We start from the raw sequence: 26,255 nt of genomic DNA, 5'->3' as shown, positions 1-26,255 counted from the left end.
GCGTTCCAATACATACTAAGTGAGCAACACAGAGAAGGTCCTGTCGTCTGGACTCAGACATGTAATCACCTGGCGTCGAAGGTCTGAAGAAATTGATGTGCTCTTCAGCCAGCCATGAGAGGATCCTCTCTAGACAGGCACTCTGCAAAGATAAAGCAGATTCCAGGGTCGTTATGGTGTGGAGAGTTTATCTTTAGGAGGTTTTGCTTATGACTGACTGACTGAATGTGAATGGCCCACCGAAGCCAGCAGCTCTGAAAACAGCCTCTACACCACAGTCCTGCTGACAGGTTTGCCAGGAGAAAATGGAACATCGTCCGAAGTGCCACTTTCAAGAACAGACTGTAACCACCAGTAGGTGATCAGTTAAAAAAAACAATAAAAATAAAACAGTAGGAGTGGAGACAGTAATAAACATTTTGAGCAAGGGCTAGGGGAGGATAGACGTTCTTCATAGAAAGTATTGCATTCTTTACTACTGACAACACAGTTTCTGACCACACCAACAGAACTTGAGGGAGGTAACTTTCAGTCAAGCAGTGATTTGATTTCTGTGTCAGCGGGTGTTATTTGAAGAGCCCAAACCAATAGAGGACCTTGAAAAGGTCTTGCTGATTGCTTACGTAGGGAACCTTGGTAATTATATGGCACTGAGAGCCAATGTAAACAGAAATTAGTAGTCCCAAATTTAAGATGCCAAAGAACTAATCCCTGAATTTATCATGCATACTCAATCAGTACTCATTAGAATATAAAGGAAATGTGTTTTTCCACATGGGAGGAATTTTTAAAAGTAAGTAAATTTATTGGACTGGGATTTATTAAATATGACTCCTTTAAGCTTCCTGAATGGTTTGGGATTACAAATCTGTATCACATGAGGTCGTAGTCACTAGCATGAGAGATTGGACATTTGACATTCTGCCTAACTTGTCCTTGGCTTTCGCAGAAGGAGTTACACTTCTTCGAGCCTTAGTCACTTCCTTAAGACCTAGAAATGTTAGGAAACTCAGATACTTATATAACAACTTATCATTCACAGGCAAAATAGTCCTGTCTTATAATGCAAAATACATACTTTAAAATACAACATTTCGTAGAATGTCATCATACATAGTGATCCCAGGAATTGAACCTGAGAATTCTAATGTGGTGACAAGGAGTCTGGACTGTGAAACCAGAGAGCCTGGTGGCCATATGCAAATTACCTAACCTCCCCTGAGGGGCCTGGTTTCCTTATCTGTCAAAGGGGGAACAGTAATAGCATCTGCCCAATGCCATTTTTGTTTGTTTGTTTTTTGGAGGATTCAATAGGTTAGGATAGATCAGTTCTTTAGAATGGTGTCCAATAGGTTAGGAAAATCCAGGACATTTTAGTTTTTGTAATACTGTGTAATTGTAACCTGCTGCTTCCTCCAGGCAGTAATATAATTGCCAGTTATGAACCATTTAAGTTAATCAAGTGATACAGTTTATACCATGAAGAACAGAGCTCAGTTTTGAAAGGAAATAATTTTCAAATTATGAGTGTGTTAAAACTGACCTCAGGGATAGGAGGGAGCTGTGCTCTCTATAGGAACAGTGTTCATGTTCGTCCACCTCCAGTGGCTCTCTTATGTTCTTGTCATCATTGTAATGTAGTGTAAAAAAAAAAAAAGCCACACACACACACACACACACACACAAAAACCAGCCCTACTGAAAATGCAGGGACCATATTTATAGTGCATTTGCAATTCTAGTGAAATCATACGATTTTTCTCATTTATGATAGTCGTAGAAAATTGATTTAATATTTGTAAATACATTTGATTTGCTCACGAGCACTAATTTTCCTGGAGCACCTTTGTTCAGGTGCCTACTGATAATGACATAATATTTTTAAAATTTGTATCTCAAATGCAATGTCCAGTTTTATCCAGTACCAATATGACATAAAAGAATCAAAACATAAAACAAATTTGTCTCTAAGGAACTATTAAGACAGGGGCACCTGGGTGACTCAGTCATTAAGAGACTGCCTTCTGCTCAGGTCAGGATCCCAGGGTCCTGGGATTGAGCCCCATATTGGGCTCCCTGCTTAGCGGGAAGCCTTCTTCTCCCTCTCCCACTCCCCTTACTTGTGTTCCATCTCTTACTGTGTCTCTCTCTGTCAAATAAATAAAATCTTTAAATATATTTATATTTCATATATATGTATAAAAAGAGGGACTATTAAGACAGGTATGTATGTGTATTTTTTTTAAACTGTACGAGATCATGTCTATTTCACTGCTAGTGTTGATTTCCCATTAAGCTGTCATATTTTTATTTTTTTTTACTTCTTTGGGCCACCAAATCCTAACTGGCTTTCACTTATTCTTTAATATATTTAAATGTATTCAAATATTCTTTATATTAAATATATACAAATATTTGTTTAGCATATTACTGAGACATATTCAAATATTTAGTACATATAGAGCCTGTCCTCAAGGAGCTTGCAGTCTGGTGGGCAGTGTAAGGCTTATGCGTAAACAACTGTAATCTCAGGTAAGATGTGAAAAGTGCCCTAGTTGAGGTTCCGATAAATGTTGCTAGAGGACCTGGGAGGAGAGGGCAACCTGCCTGCAGCCAGGGATATTTCCCTTTGGAGGGATGATGTGACCTGATTCATTATCTTGAATTAGAGTTCATATTTCAGATTGCATTATTCTAATTGTAATTGAAGAGGCAAATGGTGCATTGGGGCACCCCACAACCTTGCAGTATGACATCTCAGTATGGAAGATGAGAGAAAATTGAAATTTTCTCAGACTTTGTCTCCTAAGCTTAATGTTGGTCTATCATTTGTAATTAATTACAATATATTACTTTGGCATAACTGTTCGGATAACCTAAAGTTATGGGATTTCAAACAAAACAGATGTATCCTTTATGTTTGTCTGTCTGTATGTATTTATTTATGTATTTACTGGGGGAGTTAGCAAAGACCAGTTATTTTTGCATGCCTCCAGAGAAATGGAAAAATTAGTTTTCCTTGACAAATGACCCATGTATTTGAGGGCTTCCAGAGCCCTTACAAAATTTGAGGCAGTGAATCGTCTTCATCCAGACTTTCTTATTATTCACCCTACCAATGTGACTGGATGAGGGGGTTCCCTCCTAAAAGAAAGGGAAGCATGTCCTTTTCCCTGTAGTTACCCATGACGGGTAGATGTGGGGATCAAGGTTTTGAGTATCATATTTCTTACTTTTTAAGTTGTTGAAGTTGGCTCCTGGGGGAAATCTGGTTTAGCCCCCACTACCAATTTAGTGGTAAAAGTAACAAAATACACACAACCACTTCAATTTTGTTGGACTGTAAAGGAAGGAAAATGGTATTGTAGCTCTCTTTACCCTACAAGCAAGTATCTGCTGTTTTTACAAGCATCAGAATTATAAGTTGTGCCAGAAATTGGGGTCAGTTTGTGTCTATAATACTGACTAAAAACAAAAAGCAAACAACAACAAAAAACACTTATACCACTGAACCAAAAAGTGATCCCATTGTTGAAAAACAACATTTGAAAAGCAGCTGGGTAATTGAAATAAATCTTCTGTAATATTTGGAATAATCTAAAAGTATTTAAATGGCTACAAATTCCTTTTATCCATTTAGGGTGGGGTAGGGGAGAAGCCTGGAAGGCAGATCTAATTACCCCATCAAAATTATCCTGAACCTCTGTATTTTACTACACTGCGCTGAGCTCATTCCCTTGCAGAATACTTATCAAGTGTGGCCCCAAAATGCTAGTAGGGTAAAGCAAACTATACAAGGGGCCGCATAAGGTTTTATATTTAGAAAGCTTTGAAGCCATGGCAGGTAGTACCAGTTTGGTTCTTAGGGTTACATCAAGGTTAAAGAGTGTATGTCTTCAGTTTTTGTAGCTCAAATTCATTAAGACACAATTTTTTTTTCAGTATCAACTGGATACTTCAGTGCCGGTTAGCTATAGACCATATTGAACCCACCCCGCATATACCCTTGTTAACCAAAATTCCCTGCTGTTTACCTCCCCAATGCTCACTTCAGACCAGAACTTCGTGTCTTTTGAAACTCAATCACTGAGGCACCTGGGTGGTTCAGTAAGTTGGGCATCTGACTCTTGATTTCAGCTGGGGTCACGAGTTGAGCCGGAGTTCCAACTCAAGTCTTACAATTCCAAAGCCCAAGCTTTACCAGTATATCAGTCTAGCTTTAGGAGAAAAGTCCTCCCGAACACTACAGCAGTGTCCCAGGGGATGTTCAAAATACTTAGCAACCTAGGTGACACTCTGTGGAGGCCACAGTTCCCCAGACCACTAACTCCGTGAAAGCTTCTCCCATGCAGCACTGGCCAATGAAGGGTGACTGTAGACTCAGGGGCATTTGGCCCCAGGAGTGCAATGGCACTTTCTCTTTTCCTCACCACCCAGCCCTGCTACAGTAGGTATTGGTGGTAGGAACACATGGGAAGAGCTGGCAGGAATGCTCCCAGCAGAGCACATTCACCAGTTGGTTTGGAAGCAGTTAAACATTTTACCCCCCGATGGGACTGTGCTGTTTTGTTCTAACAGTGATGGGTTTCTAAGAGCTGGGACTGCACTGAGGTAGAAAGAGCACAGAGTTGCTGATGGCTGCGTAATCTGGACAGCATCACCCAGCCCACCTTGGAAAAGAACTCTGAACTCGGCCTGGCCTCTGTCCACAGTCCTTCAGCCTGGCTCCTAAAAAAGTCTGAACTTGTTCTGTTCAGTCTGGCATTTGTCAGGACCTGCGGTGTGCCAGGGATTGATGGCTGCAAGTCCAGACTTCGTGTTCTATTGCTGCAGGTTGAACTCCTCACACTGGCTCTTTGCAGCGGGGTGGACCTGGGTCCTCTCTGCACCTTCTCTGGTCATCGGTGTCCGTAAGACCTGAGCACTTTCATTGTTGTCTACCTGCCTTTTATCTTCCACCCACATTCCCTTGTTTTTTGTTTGCTTTTTTTTTTTTTTTTAATCAAAGTCAGACATGTACATAGTTCGAGGAGTTGACTAATATTTATTATGAATGAGATTTGTTATGAAAAACGGCAGTTGCCAGCCCGGCCCACCTTCATTTCATCATTTTCCAGTCCCTAGGGGCAGCCTCTTCAGAACATTTTTAGCATTTTCTTTTGGCATTTACTTTTCTTGCGGTTATCTACTAATGCCTAACAAACCTTCCCCAAACCCTGCAGCTTAAAACAACTGTTGTTTATTTGTTCAAGATTCTACAATTCGGGCTGGCCTCTGCTTCCTGAGGGGTTGGCCAGGCTGGCCGGCCTCACCCCCACAGCTGGGCATCAGCGAGGTGGCTGGAACGGCTTCCTTTCCGTCATCGTCTCTCGTCCTCCAGAGATCTTCTCTTCTGGGGGGGCCCCCAGTCCAGCATGGTAGTCGGACTTTGCCCACGGTAGCTGCCTTCCAGGAGGGTGAAAACAGAAGCTGAAGGGCATCTCAGGCCCGGTTCCTGAGGTCACCCACTGCCACTTCTGGTAAATTCCATCAGCCAAAGCAAGTTGTAGGGCCCTCCCAGCTTCAAGAGAATGGAAATGGACTTGTACGTGGAGGGATGAAAAGAATTACTGGTAGTCTTTTATGCAGACCTTCTGCCACAGAGCCTTTTCTTTAAGTCCCATGCTTATGGGACCCTTCCTCCTCCTCTTTCTCCTCCTCCTCCTTATTACTATCATTATTTTGAGTTTAGGCATTATATATTGACTTCCCTTTATATCTGATAAGGATTTAGTTCTTTCACCCTTCATCTCCACCCAACACACTCATGGACGCCTTCTGTCGCCCTCCATCATCCCAATATAGTCACATCACAGTCTTGATTAAAGCAATATTTAGTGTTCACAGCTGACTCCTATTTCTTTCTTCCATAACTTCTCATCTTCTAGAGTTAATAATCCTCTTGTTATTTTGTTTGCTTAGCTTCCTAGGTATATACACGTCATCGTCCATACCGAATCTCTTCCAGTTTCCCAGATCTCTACGCAGGTGTTCACCTGTAGTAGATATTCTCTCATTTCCATGTTTTTGAAGAAATCTTCCTTGGAGCCTTCTGACTTCCTCAGGGTTAGGGTTAGGTTAGGGTGTATAGTGTGCATGTATACAGGGACACACACACATACATACACATACACGTCTTTCTGGGTTTGTTCCTTATTTTAGTGGAATGCATTCTCTAATAATGTCTTGAGGAAAGGATGCATGAGAGGTACATTTTAGAGGGCTCTGTGGGTTTGAAGAGATCTTTATATTACCTGTTTATTCATTTGAGAGATTTCTGTGTAGGAAATAATTTAGCCTTAGAATTTTGAGGGCATTGATCTATTTTCTTTTAGTTTTGTTTTTGAGAAGTGAGGTCACTTTTTTTCTTTTTTCTTTTTTTTTCCTTTGAGTAACCTTCCTCCCCCCCCCCCCCCCCCCGCCTTTTCCCCTTTCTGGAAGCTTTTAGGATTTTCTTTTTGTCCTCGGTGTTCTGAAATGTTGTAGTGATGTGCTTTGGAACAGATCTATTTCCTTTGTGCTGGGAAGTAATAGGCCCTTTCTCTCCAAAGACTCCTATCCTTCAGTACTGAAAATTGCTGTTAGGTTCTTCCTCTGATGGTTCTCTACCATCAAAGAAATGTTCTTTTACCCAAAACACCTGTTATTTGAATATTGGACCCACTGAATGGATTCTCTAAAAAAATTTTTTTGGTCTTTGCTTTTTTTTTTTTAAGATTTTATTTATTCATTTGACAGACAGAGATCACAAGTAGGCAGAGAAGCAGGCAGAGAGAGAGGAGGAAGCATGACCCTGGGATCATGACCTGAGCCGAAGGCAGAGGCTTTAACCCACTGAACCACCCAGGCACCCCGTCTTTGCTCTTTCCCATTTACTTGCTTTTTTCTTCCTACTCTCAGAATATGTCAGCCCTATTTCCCAGCTCTTCTATTAGGTTTTTTTTTTTGTGATCATGCTTTTAATTTCCCAGAGCTTTTTCTTTTTCTCTGTGGTTCTTTCTTTGTTATAGCATCCTGTTCTAATTTTATGGATACATTATCTTCTCTCACCTCTCCAAGGATATTAATGGTAGAATATTTTTGAAAATTTTATCATGTCACCTGTATTTCCTCCAGATTTCTTTATCTGATTTCTTTAGTTTCATCTTTGTCTTTTCATGTTAGAGGCTGTGTCAGATGTGTGGTGTCTTCTCATCTGTGGGAGCAGGTTATTATAAGGGTTAATTAGAACTTTTCTGTTTTGGTGGGATTTGTGAACTGTGACTGTCACTCTAAGCTGAACTGGCTGGGCTGTTCCACCGGGGACCTCCCAGAATCAGAAACATTCATTTGTTTTCCTCTTAACTGGTCAGATTTCCCAGGAAGAGCCTTCCCGTCCTTGGCCTGAAGGCTACACACTGGCTGACTGAGTGGGAGAGGAGGACTGCGTGTCTGGACATTCAGTGTGTAAACTTTCACCTTTCCCCCGATTCCACAACAGTCCCCTCATCTCAGCTATTCCTGGTGTCCTCTAGACAAGAGACCTTTTGTTTTTAACTTCTCTGAATAATAAACCTTAGACCTTCTGCTGTAGTCAGGGAGGGCCAGTTACCTAGCTTGGCAGGGGGACTTGGGAAGTCCAGCTGCCTTTTTTTTTTTTTTTCCCCTGCATACCACACAAACTGTTTAAAATGTGTAAGTCAGTGGGGTTGTTTTGCTTTGTTTTAGTTTGGTATATTCACAGGTTTTGAAACCATCATTACAATAAATTTTAGAATATTTCTCTCACCCCCAAAAGAAATCCCATGCCCGTTAGCATTCGCTCCCCATTTTCACCCTAAAACCTCCAGCCCTGGGTAGCCTTTGAGCTGCTTTCCAACTCCGTGAATTTGTCTCGTGTAGACATTTCATTTCATAGAAATGGAGTTGTACACTATGCAGTCTGTCATGACTGGCTTCTTCCACTTTGCATGATGTTCTCAAGGCCATCCACGTTGTGGTGTGTGTCAGTGTTTCCTTCCTTTTTATAGCTCAGTCATACTCCATTGTATGTCTCTATGCTAATTTATCCCTTCATCGTTTTGTGGACATTCAGGTTATTTCCACTTTTCTCTGTTACGACTAATAACCGCTACGGACGTTTGTGTGCAAGGTTTTGTGTAGACATTGTCATGTCTCTTGGGTTGTCATGTCTCTTGGGTGTATGCCTAGAGCAGAATGGCCGCATCTTATGGTGTCTCTTTGCTTCACCTTTTGAAGAACAGTCGGACCGTGTTCCAAAGTGACCGCACCATTTCGCATTGTCACCATAGCGTAGGAGGCTTCTGATTTCTGCACATCCTTGCCAACATCTGTTATCTTTCTGGTTATAGTCAGCTGTTTCTTTCATATATGTTCATCCCATCCTCCTATTTTAGCCTTACCTTGATTCTCCTTCAAGAGTGACCTGTGCCCCAGATTCCTTAGCCTTTTCAGGATTCTGTGGTGGAAAGCATTGCATCTTAGCTTTGCTGCTGCTAGCACAGGGGTCGGTTTCTTGAGTCTGTGAGGTCAGCGACTATCACGGTGTGTAACTCAAGGGCTCCCCAGATCTGGATCTTAGTCTTGGTCTGTCTACTCATAAGCTGTGAGACCTGGGGTCAAGTTACATACCTGCCTCAAGGCTCAGTTTTCTCATCTGTAAAACAGAAGCATCGTGAAGGGGAAGTACCTGATATATAGGAGGTATTAACTAATTCTTAGTTCTCTTATTTTCCACAAACATGGTGGATATTCAAAAAGAAAAAGATTTAAGCTCTTTCCTTCAGGAATTCATCAGCTGGTAGTAGAGAGAGACACATGTATAACTCCAATCTACTTAATTTTCAACCACTACTGAGTATCTGTAACATGCTACAAATGTACTAGCTGCTGAGGGTACAACATGGCAAGTTTCCTGTTTTCTGTCTGGTGGCATGAAAACCAGGAACTGGAATATGAGGCAGATGAAGGAAAGTGCTGTCAGATGGATGCAAAGGGATTGTATGGGAAGGAGAGGTAAATTCTAACTGTAGGGCATCACATACTTAGTCCTCAAACCGACTGAACATCTTCACTTAACTCACTGAGATTATCACATCCACAGGCCCTCAGTCCTGTAAAGACAGTCTGGGATGCACTTTGCTTGGGCCTCTAGGGTGTGAGGAAAAGTTTTGAGAACAGAATAAAACACTGCACAGCATGTCAGCCTTATTTGTCCTCCTCAAACCATCTGTCTGCCACTGTGGGCCCATTGTAGTCTTCCGCCTTCTAAAATGTTCCGTAGTTAGGAACACTTGACCTCTCATCTTCTCTCCTGGGGCTTGTGTAGCCTGATGTGGGTTGCCCACACAGCCACAGAGCCATCAGCTCTGGCCTCTTTTTCTCTGGCTCCGTCACTAGCATGAATGGTTTGTTTGTTGACTGCATAGCTGAGAAAACGTGGCCGTGGACCTGGGGTCCCTAATGAACTGTGGGTAAGTATTACCTGACCGACTTCACCCAAGCTTTAAGGATATGAGAAAAGGATTCTAAGGTCAGCTGTTGAAAACATGGAGTGAAACAAAATTAAACAAATTTTTTTCTCTTTCTATTAGCACTTCTCAGATCTCTAATAGTTCAAAAACCATGATGAATTGCCAAGAAAGGGGTATAGTATGCCATGTTTCCCAAATTCTCTTTCCCTCCAAAGGAAAAACATTAAGAAGACTCACTTAAGATGCTTCTCTGTGAGAACTTCCCTGATCATCCAAGTGAGATGTGATCTGTGGTACTTGACGTATACCCCTCAGAGCTCATGATTTTCTGGTTGTAGAGTTGGATGAGACAAAACTTTGTACTCTTTTAGTAGCTGCTGTAAGAATTCCTGATCCCTTTTGGGATGAGGCTTAAGACAAGAACCAGGAGATCCTCTTATTAGTCTTATTAGGGGTCACCTGGAAGGCCTTTGTTTTCTTGAACCCCTGAATGGGTTTGAGTATGTTAATTTGGAGACAGAACTGAATTGCTTTAATAACAAAAATATGAGACATTTGGAGTTCCCAGGGAAATTTCAGGAAGGAGACAGGAGTCAGTCAGACTAAATGCTGCATGGGAAAAAGATCAAAGAGGAAAAAGAAAACAAACAAACAAACTAATGGTAGGCCTGCTGAAAAGAAGCTTTGGCGGGGGGAGAACAGAAATGTCTAATGGGAAATTTTAAGCTATTTGCTATGAAGGGTACAGCATAAATCACTCTTTTGTTTCCACTGTGACATCCTCAGTGATGGCTCCTTGGTTCGCAACATCTGTGTGTGAGTAGATCCTTCTGCAGATGAAATAGGATGGAGGAGGGGCCGGAGCTGGCAGGGGAGGCTGACGTCTGGGTGGTACCATTCCCTATGCTCCTGTCTCATCCACTCCACTAGGATCCAAGCATGTATTTATTGAATGAGTGAATAATAAATGCATGGATTTCTAAGCAGAAGCAGCAGATAAGGGTTTCTCATTAATTGAGACTAGACTAAGCTACTCAGTCATTAATATGATAGGATTACTTACTAAAACTGGCCCAGAAGAGCTTAATGTGTATTTGTAGAAATAACCAGTCACCGAGTGACTGAGGAAGGTGCTGTTCTCTGGGTGGTAAGCATGTTCTAACATGTAGAAAGAACTAAAGCATTAATCTTTGACATAAGGAGACTGCTTTAATTATGAAGACCTGGCCTTTTAGATTCCCAGCAAGATCTCTTCCCTGTTCTCCGAGTAAGGAAATGATGATAAAATACAGAGCTATCACACTTCTTCTTTCTCTGCTGGAAGCAGTTGCTCTCTCACTTGTGTTTTCAGAACACCTTATTACACAGTAGTGCCCCAAGGCCCACCGCATTGTGTTGTTGATGTCCTACGTCTTGGGTTTTCCCATGACATTTGAAGGTTCAGATAGATCCACGTCCTGCATCCCATTTGTGGTCTGAAAAAGAGGATCACAGAGGCTTTATTTTCCCCCCTTGAAAGCCTGTCAGCTTCTTAAGGGAAGGGACCGGGTTTCACTCATTTCTGAAGCCCCTCTGCTTGGTGGTCTCTGGTACAAATAAGTGCTTTTGAACTGAACCGCTTGCAGGGGCAGAGCTGAGTGCTGGCGCATCATGGTGACCGGCTCAAGAGAAGTTGATTTGGGCTCCCTGGAAAGTCCTTGCCTTGACACCTTTACCTGTCGTCAGAAGTTGCCGGAGAAATCACCAGACCCACCCTTGGCAGAACTGTAAAATGGGTTCCTTATCATTGTGATAAGGAATCACATTGCCTTTGTCTTGGTGGGGGGTGGAGGGGGTGGTGGATTCCGACCTTTTTGGTAGAAAGCTTTGCTGACCTATTTCTTTTGTTTCCAGAGGGGCCTTCATTTAGGAATTCCCAGAACAAGGTTGTGTTTTGAAATGTATTTACTGGGAAACCATCTGTAGGTCCCGTCATCCAATGGCAAGGAAGTGGGGAAAGATTCCGTTGTCTGCAGAAGCCATGCTGGGCTCCTGAGATGCCACATTTAGACGTGAACCTGGAGCCTGGCATCTGAGAGGGAGGGCTTTAGGCTCACTCAGTTCTGTGACGATAATGTAACCCTCTGGACAGCTGGTTATCCAGTCATCGTTCAACAAAGTTTATTTTGCCTCTGCTTTGTGGCAGGCATGGGGGATTTGTTCATGAAACAAAAAAAAAAGGTGTGTGCTAACAGAATGCATGATAATACCACACACACACACACACATACACACTCAAGGATGGTATCAGAGAATAATATTAAAATAGGGTGGTATGACAGGGATGGCCAGGTTGTGGTCCAGAAAGGCATCCCAGAGATGACACACTTCAGCCGAGACTTGAATTAGAAGGAGTCTCCTCAAAACAGGAGGAAGAGCATTCCAGCCAGAGGGAACAGCCAGTGCGGGGGACCCTGTGGTCTTTCTCAGAAAGCGTGACATGCTCCAGGAGCAGAAGGACAAGTGTGAGGCGAGGGGAAGGTAGAGAGGATGGAGATCACAGCCGTAGGATCCCTCACCCACCGCATGCTTCTGGGCCTTCCCAGGGTTAACCCTGTGTCTTTTCTTCTCCCACAGACGACTTTGCAGAAGAGGAGGAGGTGCAGTCCTTCGGTTACAAGAGGTTTGGTGAGTTCTAGCAAAGCTCTTTTCCTTCTCCATGCCTGATATGGGATGTGGTAACAGGCATGTGGATATGTGTAGTTCTGAGGTCCAGTTTTGGTTGGAAATGCAGTTTCTGTGTAACAGAGGATGATTTCTTGTAACTCTGATGGTAATGGAACAGGAGCTGTGCCCAGGCACGGAAAGCAACGGGATGCTCATGGGGTTCTCTGAATACAAACCGATGGTTTAATATGCGGAACAATGGGCAAGGTAACTCTGTGACAGGACAGGAGCAAAAATACACATTTCTCTGTTTTGATATTTGGAAAACATTTTTGCCCTCTTTTCTCATCTCATATCCATAACTTAGCGGATAAGTGAGATGAAGACTTTCTCCAGGAAACCAGGCAGACAGAGGTGCCCTGTGGTAGCCTGGGAAGTGGCCCCCAGAGAGATGTATGTCTGGATCTCTGGAACTTGCATGTTACCTTCGATGGCAAAAGGTGCTTTGCTGATGGGATTAAATTGAAGACCTTGAGATGGAGAGATTGTCCTGGGCTATCTGGTTGGGCTCTAAGCTCCATGGGAGTGTGCTCATAAGAGGGAGGGAGAGGGATGTTAAATGACTGAGAGGAGAAGGTGGAGGGCAGGTAGGAGCAGACTGGAGTGATGCACTCTGACCGTGGGGAAGGGGCCACGGGCCAAGGAGTATGGGTGGTCACTAGAAGCTGAAAAAGGCAAGGAAATGGATTTTCTGGTCAGAGCCTCGGGAGGGAGCACAGCCCTGCCAACATCTTGATTTCAGCTGACTGGAGTCAATTTTAGACTTCTGACCCCTCAAACTGTGAGAGGAGAGATTTGTGTTGTTTTAGGCCACCACGTTTGTGGAAATCTATTACGGCGGCCGGAGGAAACTGAAACACAGTCCTCAGTCTCTGGGGCTGCTGCACACCGCGCGAGTCTCTCTCTAAACACATGTCTTGTGCTCTGCATTCTGGGTTTGGGCTGCCAGTGAACACGGCAGTTTCCAGAGACAGCTCGAAGGAACTGGGCTTGTTCCGTCCGCCTTGTTCCTGTGCCTTGGCAAGAGGAAAAGAAGAAGGATGGAGGAGAAAAGAATGAGTGTGTGTGTGTGTGTGTGTGTGTGTGTGTGAGTGTGTGTGTGAGAGAGAGAGAGAGAGAGACAGAATGTAAAATAGAATGAATCTACTTCCTGTTGTTTAAAACAAAACAAAAAAAACCCAACTCCTGGCTGGACTTTGATTTAAGTTAATAGTCCCCAGCTGCTTGGCTACCTCATTGCTTTAGCATTCTTCCTTCTGGATATACACTTCCACGTCTCTTTCTGTGCAGAAGTAGGGCTTTACAGTGGGAATGCAGTGGCATTAAGCCGACAGCTCCTCCGTTCATGTGCTGGCAGAGATGCTGAGCACTTTCTCGTCACTGTCCTGTATCTGCACGTTACCTGTTTCCGCACTGGTGCCCTGTGTTGTCCTGCTAGGGCGGGCTCACTGAACGTGATAGCAGGAGCCAAGATGAACCTGGGAATTAAAAAAGGAAAGGAAGACAGAACAGACCAAAATGAAAAGGTAGAAATAGGGGCGCCTGGGTGGCTCAGTCCGTTAAACCTCTACCTAGGGCTCAGGTCATGATCCCAGGATCCTGGGATCAAGTCCTGCATGAGGCTCCTTGCTCAGCGGGGAGCCTGCTTCTCCCTCTGCCCTCTGCTCTCCCTGCTTTGTGCTCTCATGCTCTCTCTCTATCAAATAAATAAATCTTAAAAAAAAAAAGATGGAAATAAAGAGGAAAATCAAACTTGTCAAAGAAGGCAAAATCAATATTGACATGCCTATTTTGGAAATCAGTAGATTGCTGATACTTATTTGGACATTAGTAGAAATATGAAGAACCGTGAGAGAAAGTTTCTTTAAGAAGAGTGACCAGGGGGCGCCTGGGTGGCTCAGTGGGTTAAAGCCTCTGCCTTCGGCTTGGGTCGTGATCCCAGGGTCCTGGGATCGAGCCCTACGTCGGGCCTCTGCTCAGCAGGGAGCCTGCTTCCTCCTCTCTCTCTGCCTGCCTCTCTGCCTACTTGTGATCTCTGTCTGTCAAATAAATAAATAAAATCTTAAAAAAAAAAAAAGAGTGACCGGATGGCTGGGTGGCTCAGGCGGTTGGGCATCTGCCTTCAGCTTAGGTCATGATCTCCAGGTCCTGTGATCAAGCCCCATGTTGGGCTCCCAACCTGCTGGGGAGTCTGCCTCTCCCTCTCCCTCTACCCCTCCCCATGCTTGTGCACTGTCTTTGTTTGTCTCTCAAATGAATGAATAAAATCTTTAAAAAAGAAAGAAAGAGTGACCTTGAGAGTAATTTTATTTAACATTTCATGACCACGTGACTAGCTACTTGGGTGGGGATTTGGTGAAAAAATACACACAAATAATAGTTGCTGAAAGATTTAATTATTAATTTATTTAATTATGTGTGGAAATCATAAACCAGTGACTTACAAGACACATGATAACAACTTACCAGTCCTGGAGACCTGTGAGCAGAGAGGCAGGGTGAGAGTGAGAGCAGGTGGTGTGAGTGGATGATGAGGGTGAAATTAATGTGGTACATCTTGGAAAAGGTTATGAGAGAGGTGTCCCAGCTTTGAGAGTTCTTGGAGTGATTGTTTAGTCAAAGTGATGGATATTCAGCCTAGGGGTAGAGTAGAATTTTGGAGATGGAAGAGCCTTTGAGATTATTTAAAGCAGGCTTTCATTTTATAGGTAAGTAAGGTGAGGCCCAGATAGATTCAGTCCTTGCTCAGCTGGATGCTGGGTTTTCTACCCCTCAGGCAAGCGTAGTCTTGGGGAAGGGTCCCACAATGGGGCTGAGGTGATTTCTCAACTCCCATATCCTAGAAGGGTCCCTGCAGTTCTAGAACCCTAAAGTGGACTGCGGCCCCACCATGGAGCCTCATCATTTTTGCAAGCCCCAGGACTCTGGTTCTGATTTTATTGAAGGTAAATGAGTTTTCAGTCCTAAGAAGTAGTCAAAGCTGGTCACTGAATGCTGCAGAACCCAGGAAATCATTCCTCCAGATATGGTTAAACTTTAACCATTATAGGAAGACAGAGTCGATGGAAGGTGGTGTAGGTGGGAGGAATCCAGAGACCCCACAGCACTGTAGGACCAGCCCCTACTTCCTCTCATGACTTGAAACCAGTCACTTACACACTGTAGGCCTCAGATGCTGCATCTCTGCCGTGGGCAGAGTGACCCCTGACGGGATGTAAGTCTACCTCACAGGCCTGTGGTAAGACTAAGAGAGATACCAGGCGGACCAGTGCTTTGAAAGCACAGCGCTCTAGAAGCAAAGGTGCTGTAATCCCGCTTCTGAGATGAGGGACTTTGTCACTCTCCGGATATTTTGCTACAACCACTGCCAAATATCAAAAAGCGTGTCAGGTCTGAAACCTCACTCCTGAAGAGATGCAAAGGTAGGACTTACTTTTCAATGTGGTAATATCGACTTTTACTTTTGGCAAAATAGACTAGGGTAACATACAGGGTTTAGTTATTGTCTTATTTTAGGTGTGTCTTGTTTATGATCTGCATAACTGAAATTAGACTACTGGTGAACCAGGGGTTCATTATTCACAGGACAAAGGGGCCGCTCACTGTTCTAGCAGATTGTTACTTGGTGGCTTGTTTCCAAAGGTATTTGTTTTTTTAAAATTTTTTCAGTGTTCCAAGATTCATTGTTTATGCACCACATCCAGTGCTCCATGCAATTCAGGCCCTCCTTAATACCCACCACCAGGCTCACCCATCCCCCCCACCCTCTCCCTTCCAAAACCCACAGTTTGTTGTAGATTGTTATTCAGAAGCATTTGCTACATGAAGTTGGGACTGTTTATGTAATAATACTGCGCTTTTGCAAATTTGGTACAAAATTACAGTAAAGAGCAGAATGGGTGATCTTTACCTGGAATCAAGTGTGGCATGGTATTATTTTAGGACAGTCATCCCTTATTTATTTGGGAAATTATTACTGTATTTTGGTCACAATGATGAATTTTTTAATTATAATTATGACTTACTATAATATAATAATGACTGTTTATATATAAACTGTTTGTATATAAGTATATATAAATATATACTGTTTATATGTATAGATATATAAAATATATAGTAATGTAAAAATGACTGTTTTTCTTCAGTCTGTTTATATGTCATGCTTGTTAGCCCCTTTCCCAGAATTCCAGATATGTGTCTGCAGGGGGAGACAGACTTAAATCCGATGGGTTTGCCACTTATTTGCTTCTCTGACAGAAGCTTCACTGAGGGGAAACTCTGAAAGGTTAATGAAGGAAGCATCTTCAAGCTTTAATCAGGCTCTCAGGACCAGCATTTCTTGGTCTCAGTATGCAGAGCTAATTAATTTGGGATGTAACTATAGTTACGATTTGCAGAGTTCATTTTCTGGAACACAAGGCACTGTATATTAATTTGTACCTTATATAGATAGAATACAATATATAGTACAGTGATATTTTTCTACATATTTCTCAGTTATTGTTTTCTGTGCAAGTGTCACATATGGCTCTGGTATCTTTGTTATTATAGTGAGCAGAAAAGGAAGGAGAATTAATTCATATTATAAGGGGTAAATATAAATTTATAAAGTTTGGAATTTATGGTAAGTTGATCCAAGAATGTCTTCTAAAACCTTCTGATTAGTCATATGATTAACATGAATGCATTCAAGTTTTGTTTTCTTAAATTTTTCTTCATTAAGATGATACAGAGTAGAAGCAACAAAGAATGTCATTTCCGTTTCAAGGGATAAGTGCATCAGAATTCCATAGGAAAAGGGGAGAAGTGTGGGAAGAGGAGTGAGTCCCAGAACATGTGTAGAAATGATCATAGCAAATCCACCTCACATTTGTATATCACATTTATCTTTCCAAAGGACAAACATATTTTTCTTTCGCAACAATACATGAGGCCAGCAGGCCAGGTGTTATCTTTCCTGTTTGTTGGCCACTTTTATCTTTCCTGGAGGCAGTGGGGGGCAGTGGTTAGGTGTATGGGCACTAGAACTAGGTGTATGGCTTTGGATCTGAGTTCCCAGACTCCCCAACTGTGTGACCTCAGGTGCATTCCTGTGAAATCTGCTTCCTCATTTGTAAAGTTTGGGTCATAATAGGCCAGCTCCATGAAGTTGTGGAATTAAATGGGATGCTGAGTTCATTAGCACAGTGCCTTGCACGCTGGGAACATCCCGTAAGTGTTGACCATTATTCTAATAAGTTCCTTCTTGGGGCTACTGGTCCCGCTGCTTGAACATAGAGCCTAGGATTTAGTAGAGCCCTGGAACCTTCTGATTTCCAGCAGCCTCATGAATTCCTGTTCTGTCATACCTCTTGCTGTACTGTTAAATACTATGAGAGGCGAGGAGACCTAGCGACAGAAGCTCTGTGCCCCAGCTTCCCAGTGGGTGGTGTGGGTGTCTAATAGTAAGCACCATGCTGGATATTTTGGGCCCTCTGTCTAGAGCCTGCTTTTCCTCCTTTCTGTGCTGGGGCAAAAGAGCACCTAGACCTACTTTGTTTCCTTGGTTGCATTGGGTTGTCTTGAGTTATCTTTGGAATCTGATCTGGTATTATAATAATAGGATGTCCAAAGCTGGAATGGTAGAGGAGCAAAAAATCCATGTCTCCACCGGTGAAAATCATGGGTAGATTTAAGGGTTGCAAGTGACCAACTGGGGAGCAGCTGGAAACGTCCACTGTGTGGATTTGACAAAACTGTGACACTTCCTTGGGGCTCAGTGGCTGGGAGTATTAATAGCGACGAGAGAAAAGGATCTGAAAAATTGCCAACTGTGGAACAGTAGCAAAAAGTTGAAGTTTTTAAGGAGAACTCAAGTCTTTTGTAAAAAAGTAAGTAGGAAAATTCTGAGAGAACTACTGAAAAATTATTTAGGGGTTACAGTTCCAAAAGGGGTATCAGATGCCTTTTTCTAAGTGTGTTCACCAGTGTGTGCCCTTAAATAGTTCTGTTCAGCTGCGACTTCAGAGGCCTCCCTATACCCATCGTTTCAAACACACTGTGCTTTTCTTTTCCCGTTTAACCTTGAATGATAATTTCAAATTAGCAAGACTATCTGGACAGTGCTGGACATGTGGAAGCAGCCTCTGAAGTCTGTACAGAGCCCAGCCCTGCTCTAGAACGACCCCTAGCCTACTTCTTACCTATACCATCCTCCAGACTCATCCTCTAAAGACATAGATGAAAAAACCTTGGCAACTGCCGTTAAATCACCGAGCCAAGAGTTTCCTGCCAAGAGTTTTAGAGGAGCTTAATGCTAAAAGTGTGAAAGGCCACACAGACTTCTGAAAAAGCCCAACATCTGTATGCTCAAACAGTCAGGAAGACCAGTTCTGTCTGAGGTACATGGTGGGTTTCTGCTTTTGGTGCAGAGGATTGAAAGAGTTTGCTGAGAGGATACCAAACTGTCTTTGAGGAGCTGCCCAAGATGAACACTTGGATGCCTCAACCTCTCATTGTTTGGGCTTAGGGACCAGGCTGCCTGTCTCTCCTCTCCCAGGACTCTTCTAGAAGCTTCATGTTTGGGTTTGGAGAAGGCCCTGCTTTTGAAGTCATCTACCTCCCCTAACTCCCTATCACCAGGACCTTTCAAGATTGACACCAGCAGAGCTCACCCCCTTTCCCTGATAGGAATGCCAGGAATTTCCATCATTTCCTAGGGGGAGTGATTAAATAAGCTCAGCATGGGGCTGGCCTTTCAGAAGAACCTTTTTCAAGCATCTGTGAATGGAAATGGTTTAGGAACACGCAAAGAACTGACCCTGGGCAGAGAGACAAGTTAGGGCAGGAAACAGGAGTCGGAGTATCCCTGTGGGATTTCTTGGAAATGTACAAGCCATTTGCATCACTTACTGGCAGGGTTTTACTTATGTGGCTTTGTAAGTCCTAATAAAGTTGATATTTTTTATTTTAGAAGAACTTGGTGTCAAATGGCTTGTGGAGAAGTAGACAAAAAAGAGATTCTCAGTCAGAATCACCTTGAAGCTGGGGGCACCTGGGTGACTCAGTTAAGCATCTGCCATCAGCTCAGGTCCTTATCCCAGAGTCCTGGGATAGAGCTCCACATCAGGCTCTCTGCTCAGTGGGGAGTCTGCAGGGAGTCTGCTTCTCCCTCTGCCTGCCGCTCCCCCAGCTGGTGTGTGCACATGCTCTCTCTCTCTCTCAAATAAATAAATAAATAAATAAAATCTTTAAAAAGAAAATAAGAAGAATTATCGTGGAGGGGATTTGTAGCCCCTCTACCCTCTGCTTCCAGTCAGGCAGGTAGGGTTCCTGAGAACTGAGAAAGGGAATTTGGTAGCTGTCACTTCCTTTTAAATAACTAAGAAGATTTCCTAATTTTTATCATTAGAGATAATATTCATGACCTCTTTTGCCTGCAGTGTTTTTCCAGGTTCTCACTTCTGCTCTCATCAAGAACTCACTGGTTAGGCCAGGTCCTCCCCACCTAGTGTTTTTTGCTCAGCAGTATTTAAAAAAAAAAAAAATTGTTCCACATGGTAGTCCCATGAGATTCTGATTTTTTAAAAAACCATTTTCCCATAAGAAACTATTAAGAATCATTTCTCGGATATGTACTGTGTGCTAGGAAGGTTCCCCCTCAGTTAGTTCATTTAGTTTCTCAGAAGTTCTTCAAGGTAGAAATTCCTGCAGCTTGCAAGTGAGGAGGGTTGAAGCCCACGGTGGAGTGGTCTGGCCAACCCATTTGAGTTCAGCTGACTCCAGCGCCCACTGATCTTTTTACTCCGTCCACGGCTGACACAGAGGCGTCCATTCTCAGGGCATCTCAAGATTTTGGTGGGAAAACAAACGATCATAGGTGTATGTGGCTTCAGTCCGCAGCTGTTTATAGGTGGGTTTTTGTTTTGTAACTCACAGTATGTATAGATTGAATGCTTGAGCCTGGTCTTTTCCAACCATTTTAAGTAGAATTCCTCCCCACCCTTTCCTGGTTTGTATTCTGTTCTGAATCCTGGTAAGAGTGTGGGGAGGGAGAATAATTTGTTTTTCCTACAATTGGGTTGAAGCTGAATGTGGTTTGTTTTTATTTTTAGAAAAACTAAGGGGAAAAAAAGATATACTCAGCCATTTTTCTGTTCAGACAGCATGAAGGCATTAGGCTGTTTCCAGTGCTTGGTTGTTAGGGGTAGGGTGGGAAAGAGTGGTTCCTTTTGGTAGCAACTCCTAGTAACTTAAAACAGACGAACTTTGAAACTTTCCTTGAAAGGCTTGAGTTGTTCATTTGGTGGCCTGGGAAAGGGAATGATGTCTGAGAGACATGGGTTTTGAGGGAAGATAATGGCCCTCAGCACGATTGTGAACTAAGGTGGCTCTTTTCCTCCCTCACATTCCCTGCCAGTGCCCCTGCTCTTCAGGACACTTGCGGGTCTTTAGCTTCAGACAGTCTGGTTTATGTGCTGGCTTTGCCCCTTACCAGCAAATCTCCAAACTCTCTAAGCCTCACTTTGCTTAGCTATGAAATGGGAATAGCAAGAAAACCTTCCTTGCAGGGCATATGAATTCTAAAATTTGTTAAGTAATATAGCAGGTCTGCACTGAACTGTGGTGGCCATTTAACTGTAGACAACTCCCAGCCCTCTCGCTTGGCTTCGCTTCCCTCCCCTCCCCTCCCCTCCTCTCCTCTCCCTTCCCTTCCCTTCCTTTCGCTTCTTTTTCCTTCCCTTCCTGCCCATGCCCCTCCCCCACCCCATTCACCAGGAACCAGCATTCCATTGCCTCAGCTCTCTTTTCGAGAGGCCTGATAGGCCTGGTGCTCTCTGATCCTACCTTCTGTCCTCCTCCCTCAAAACCTCACTGCCCTCACTCCTACTTACCAGTGCCATAACTTTGTTTAGGGAATATCAAAGAAGTCGATTTTCTTGCAGGTCTTTTTAAAAATAATGAAAGACTTGGTGGCCACCAGCAAAGAATGTGTTTTAAGGAAAGTAACACACACTGTGAAGGGGGGCGTGGCTGAGAGCAATTTTCATGGATAGTTAAAAAAAAAAAAAGATAGGGGTAGTTCAAGTATCTACCTGTAGGGGAGTTGTGAGAACTGAATGACTGAATGAGTTAGTGAGGCAGAACACTGCCTCACACCTAAAGAGAACCACATAAGAGTATGTATTGTAGAAAGTGACAGGAATGGTCACAAGGTGGCTGCAGCATTTCCAGTGGGTGAAGGAGTCTTTGTTTCAGTGCCTTTTCGGAAGCAAGGAAACTATGCCAGGCTTTTGGTAGACTCTCTGTCACAAGTCATTGGCCAACGTTGAGTCACAGTCTTTTCCTAAATCCGTTATGGATAAGGGAATGGCTGGCTCTGGTTGGCTTATCTAATCATTTGGAGTAGAATGAACAGTGAGGAAGTATAAGTACTCTGATCAGTATTGTTATGTGTAACTTAATATCTATAATATCTAATATCACATAATAAATATACCATATGGTTACATCTATAATTTAATGTTAATTTAGACAATGATTATTATTAAATAACAATGTGATTTCATTATAATCTGCTCCATTATTACTTATATTCTGTTCCACTTACAAAATTATCATGTTGTATATAACACAGGAAAAAATTCAGTTTACTCACAAAATAATTACAAGTTTACTTTTAAGTGATTTATAATTTTGTAATAAATGGAGCTACAAGGTGCTGAACTCCGAAGACTACAACTCTCATATTTTCAGTGACTACAACTCTTGCCACAGGAAACATTGTGAAATTGGTGTCCTGTTCTGAGTCATAACTATAAACACTTTGTGCTTCTTCCGATGTTTTCCATTTTCATCCTTTTTATAAGTTTTTGAAAGTTGACATTTGGCCCTGATTGAAACAAGCTTCTCTTTTCATATCCTAGGGTAGGTTTTTGGTTTTTTTTTTTGGTATAAATATTTCCATACACAGATCAGTTTCTTTCTGATGAAGATACAGGACTAGAGACTTGTCAGGAAAAACAGGAGCGTAGAACCAGAAGTCGGCAAATGTTCTGGCAGAAATTTAGACTCCAGTTTTACTCCAAATGCCTAAAGATGCCTCTGTTCTCTGATATTTGAAATAACCTTTCTGTCACATTCTTCTTGTTCTGTGAAGCAGGAAAACGCATACGTAAAATTATTGTGGACATTTTAGATTGAGTCTTAAACCTGAGCTCAGGCATTCGAAGTAGTGTAAGTGAGGTACAAGCGTACTCTTCCCCTTGGGGCTTTCCTTCATTTTGTACTTGTAAGAGGATATCCTCCTGATCGCTATTTGGTGCTTTCCTGGGACCATTTGAGGAGTACCATGAAGATGTAGTGATGGCTCTACCTCATATTTTACATAGAAGTCTTACTGTTGAATTGTTTTTGAAACCGTTGAGGGGAGGTAGGAATCCGTCTCATTCTGAGGAACATTCACTGACTGCCCTCCATGTGCTATGAATTGCGGTACAAAGATGAATAAAACAAGGTCCTTTTCCTGACTATTAATCATCATCAACGTTTATAATTCTTTTTTTTTTTTCAGTTTCTCAGAAAATAAGAGGTATCATAATCCTCATGAAAACAAAAACTGCTTTTAGAAATCTCCATACTGGTTATGGCCTTGTTCATAAACCTCCTCAAAGGGTCCCCCAAAAGACTCATAAGGTAAAGATAGACTGGAGAGCTGCCATTTTGTGATGGAAATGATATGAACTGGGTGTCAGAGATCCGTGCATAAATCCTGCAAGTGAAAGTGAAAAAAGAGTAAAGCAGTTGGGAAACAGGGTTCAGGGGAGGAGGGGGGTTGTCCCTTGGCCCAGAGAAAAGGTGACTGAAGCGTTAATGAGATTTCGGGGAAGAGATTCAGGCAAGGAAGAGGGGCCTTACACAGTACTCTTTTCTTACAAAATATATGCACTTTATGAGATTTGCTGAGAAATTAAAGCAAGCAGTGTTCATGGGAAAATGTCATTCTTAGTCAATGCAATATGAAAATGATGTGACATTTATTAACTATCCATAACGTGCTGAGCATCATGCACAATAAAGAGGGGAGACATAGGCTTTGCCTTTGGGAATTTCAAATTTAATGAGAAGCAGAGTTTTCCCGGCATTGGCACATTTGCATAAAAGAGAAATATCAGCCAAGCCTACAAATTGTTTCCTCACCCACCAGCAGAATTTCAAAAGGCACAATAGAGGGCACCACATGCCAGATGGAATGTGAGCCGCCTCTTCTTTCTCCCTCCAGTGTTGTTGTAAGTTCGGTGTTGGCAAAACTTCAGTGGTTTCCAGAGAAGGTCGGGAACTCTCCTTGATGCGCATCCCTGTCCGTCTGTGCAAGTGAAGAAGGCATATGCAGAGTCCCCTTCCTTTGCCCCACAGGAAAGGTTCAGAATCCATTTGATAGAAGCCCGTGAAAGAAGGTTGGAAGGTAATTTCTGTCTGGGTATGGTGTACACACCATCGATCACAGCTGTTTCCACACTGCTGCCATGCGGATCCAGTCTGCTTATTAACAGCAGTTATGTTCATTTAAAATGCAATTCCGAAAGCGTGGAACTAAATAATTTGGTTTGGAAGCCTTCACTATTGGTTGCACTTTTGCATATTTTGGTAGACCAAAAGGTACCTCCTATAAACAGTGAAGACTGTCCAGTAAGGATTTCGGGGAGCCCGAGTGACCCTAAACTCATAAATTGACACCACTAAGCCCTCATTTGCTTTTTTACGCAAGAGGGATGACAATCCTACCTATGTTACAGTGCATTCTGAGGGTTATTTCGTTTAAGTGAGGTACTTGGCAAAATACTTTAGAAGGTATTCTGTAAATGCTCCCTACTAATCAGAGGAGAAAGACAAAGAAAATTAGATTTTTTTTGGAAAATTACTGAGTCCAGTAGTTCTTCTGCGCTGTCTCTCCCATCCTCCCTCTCCCTCTTCCTCTCTGTCTACATGTGCACACACCCCCTACCTGTGTGTATGTGTGTGTGTGCATGCATGACTGCGTATTTGAAAAGATCTGAATTAGAAGAATGTGGTCTTCACCATTTCAGAATTGTAGTCTTTTTTTTTTTCATACATATTAACTAACTGTGAATTTTGCAAAATGATGTAAATGCTCTGGGTCTCAAATAAGCTCTTCTGCAAAATGAAGAGGGTAGAGTAGGTGATTTTGAAGACTCTTTAGGCCATGCAGTGGGTTAGTAGCTATAGTGTCATCCAAAGTTCTGTTCTGCCCTTAAATTTGATTATAAATACATGATATTATTTTTTACTTTTTCTTTTACTTCAATTCAGAATAAATATTTTTTTGTGCCCTCACTTTAGTTATATTTTCCCAGTACTCTGACACAAAAGTTAGTTGGCAAAAATTGGCAGATGGAAAACTTTCTTCTTATTAGTTTTGTTCGAAATATTAGTGATCTCATGATTATTGATTTTTCCATTTGGTTATATGTTCCTTTCATGTAACTTTAGAGCTTTTGAAACATTTTCTAGGCTTACATGTTTTGAAACTCACTTTATTCTAGATTTCTACACTCAGTCATGGAATATTCTCGTCCCTCCCAGGTTCATAAAATCCATGAATAATTATTCAAATACACATGTCTGTAAATTTAACAAAAAGCATAACATTTCCATTAATAATCCCAAGAAAACTTGCAGTTTCTCTCAATTCAGTGATCTGTTTATATTTATCATATTATGAAATTTTTCTTCTCATCTTAATGAAAGACACATTGCATGAAAACATAAATCCACTAGTTATCAACAAAGGAAAAAAATCATTTTAGCTATGCTCCTTATTGAGAAGATGGCCCAGTGGGAGCTATGACCTTCTTACCTTTTCAGGTTAATGACCAAGTATTAGAATCCACCAAAAAAAAAAAAAAAAAAAAAAAAAAAAAACCAACAAAACAAAACAAACAAAAAAAAAACCTGGGTGGTCTTCTGTGCTTTGCGAGCTTTTTTTCCTTCATCTGAGATTGTGGTTCTGTAAAGTGGGACTGCTTATATTTTAAAATCTTGTGAGCTAGTCGTTTTCCCAGCTGGGACATTATTAAATTAATTCCTTCCCTCTCTGCCTCTTTGTATATAGTTAATCTCACTTTCAAAATTTACAATAAGTCAGCATTTATAATGAAGGGAAGAAGAAAACAAAAAAGAGTATTAAGCTTTATTTCCATTTTAATTACAATTACCTAGAAAAGGTGGATCCTGATAAACTAAAAGTCTCTGTTGTCGTTTTTTTTCCGTTTGCTGAGCACTTGGGTGGATTTAGGTATACCCACAGTTGGAGAGAGCTGAAGAATTTAAACTTCTGGGGTGCTAAAGGAAGGATGAGAAGGGGAAAGACACGGGCTTGGGGAGAAAGGCAAGTGGTAGAGTGTGCTGCAGGCTTTGGAATTGGGGGTATGTGGTGATCTTATTTAGTCCTCAGGGGCAGGGATAATAGGCAGAAGGCAGTGAGCAAACCCTTGATTCCTTGTAATATCTTTAAAAAAAAATTTTTTTTAAGCCATAGTGTAAGTTCAATGAGGACGGAGATTGTGCCTGTTTTGCTCGTTACTGTACCTAGGACAGTTCCTCAGCTCAACAAATATTTGAGAAAGGAAAAGCAAGGTATTTTGTATACTTAGGACGTGCATTGTACCCTGGGTGTTGTCTTAAATCTTCCCAAAGCTCACAATCTGGTGGACCTCTCCCCGAAGGCACCTCTGTATGGACAAAGAACATTTTCTAAAATTGACTTCAGGGAAGGCAGAGGCCCAGACCCCACGTCCAACAGTCAGTTACAGCACAGACTCAGATCCAGGAAAAGTAAAAGACAACAGGGGCTAAGTCTGAGAAGGGAGAAGACGAATTTGAGCTGATATTGGGGAGGAAGAGGTCAGAGAGTGTCGGTGTCAGAGGGGGAAGACTGAGCGAAACCCTGATCATCTGAACATCTCTAACCACGGAGGGACCAGATGTCTGTCTGCTTCTTCAGAAAGACCCAGGGAGGGTCCTTTGGCTTCCTCT

The 26,255-nt window shown here is 42.3% G+C and overlaps 1 protein-coding gene across 1 annotated transcript in view; it reads left to right on the top strand.

The window, feature by feature from the left end:
* Positions 1-26,255, top strand: part of COLEC12 (collectin subfamily member 12) — a 192,722-nt gene that overhangs the window by 5,075 nt on the left and 161,392 nt on the right. The window contains exon 2 of the mRNA XM_047698586.1: positions 12,129-12,179. Within this exon, the coding sequence (XP_047554542.1) occupies positions 12,129-12,179 (51 nt within the window). The remainder of the gene's footprint in view (positions 1-12,128; positions 12,180-26,255) is intronic.

This window comes from Lutra lutra, chromosome 12 (genome assembly GCF_902655055.1).
Source record: "Lutra lutra chromosome 12, mLutLut1.2, whole genome shotgun sequence".
NCBI classification, from domain to species: Eukaryota; Metazoa; Chordata; class Mammalia; order Carnivora; family Mustelidae; genus Lutra; species Lutra lutra.
The sequence above is the reverse complement of the archived record's forward strand: the minus strand, read 5'-3'. Positions and strand labels throughout refer to the sequence as shown.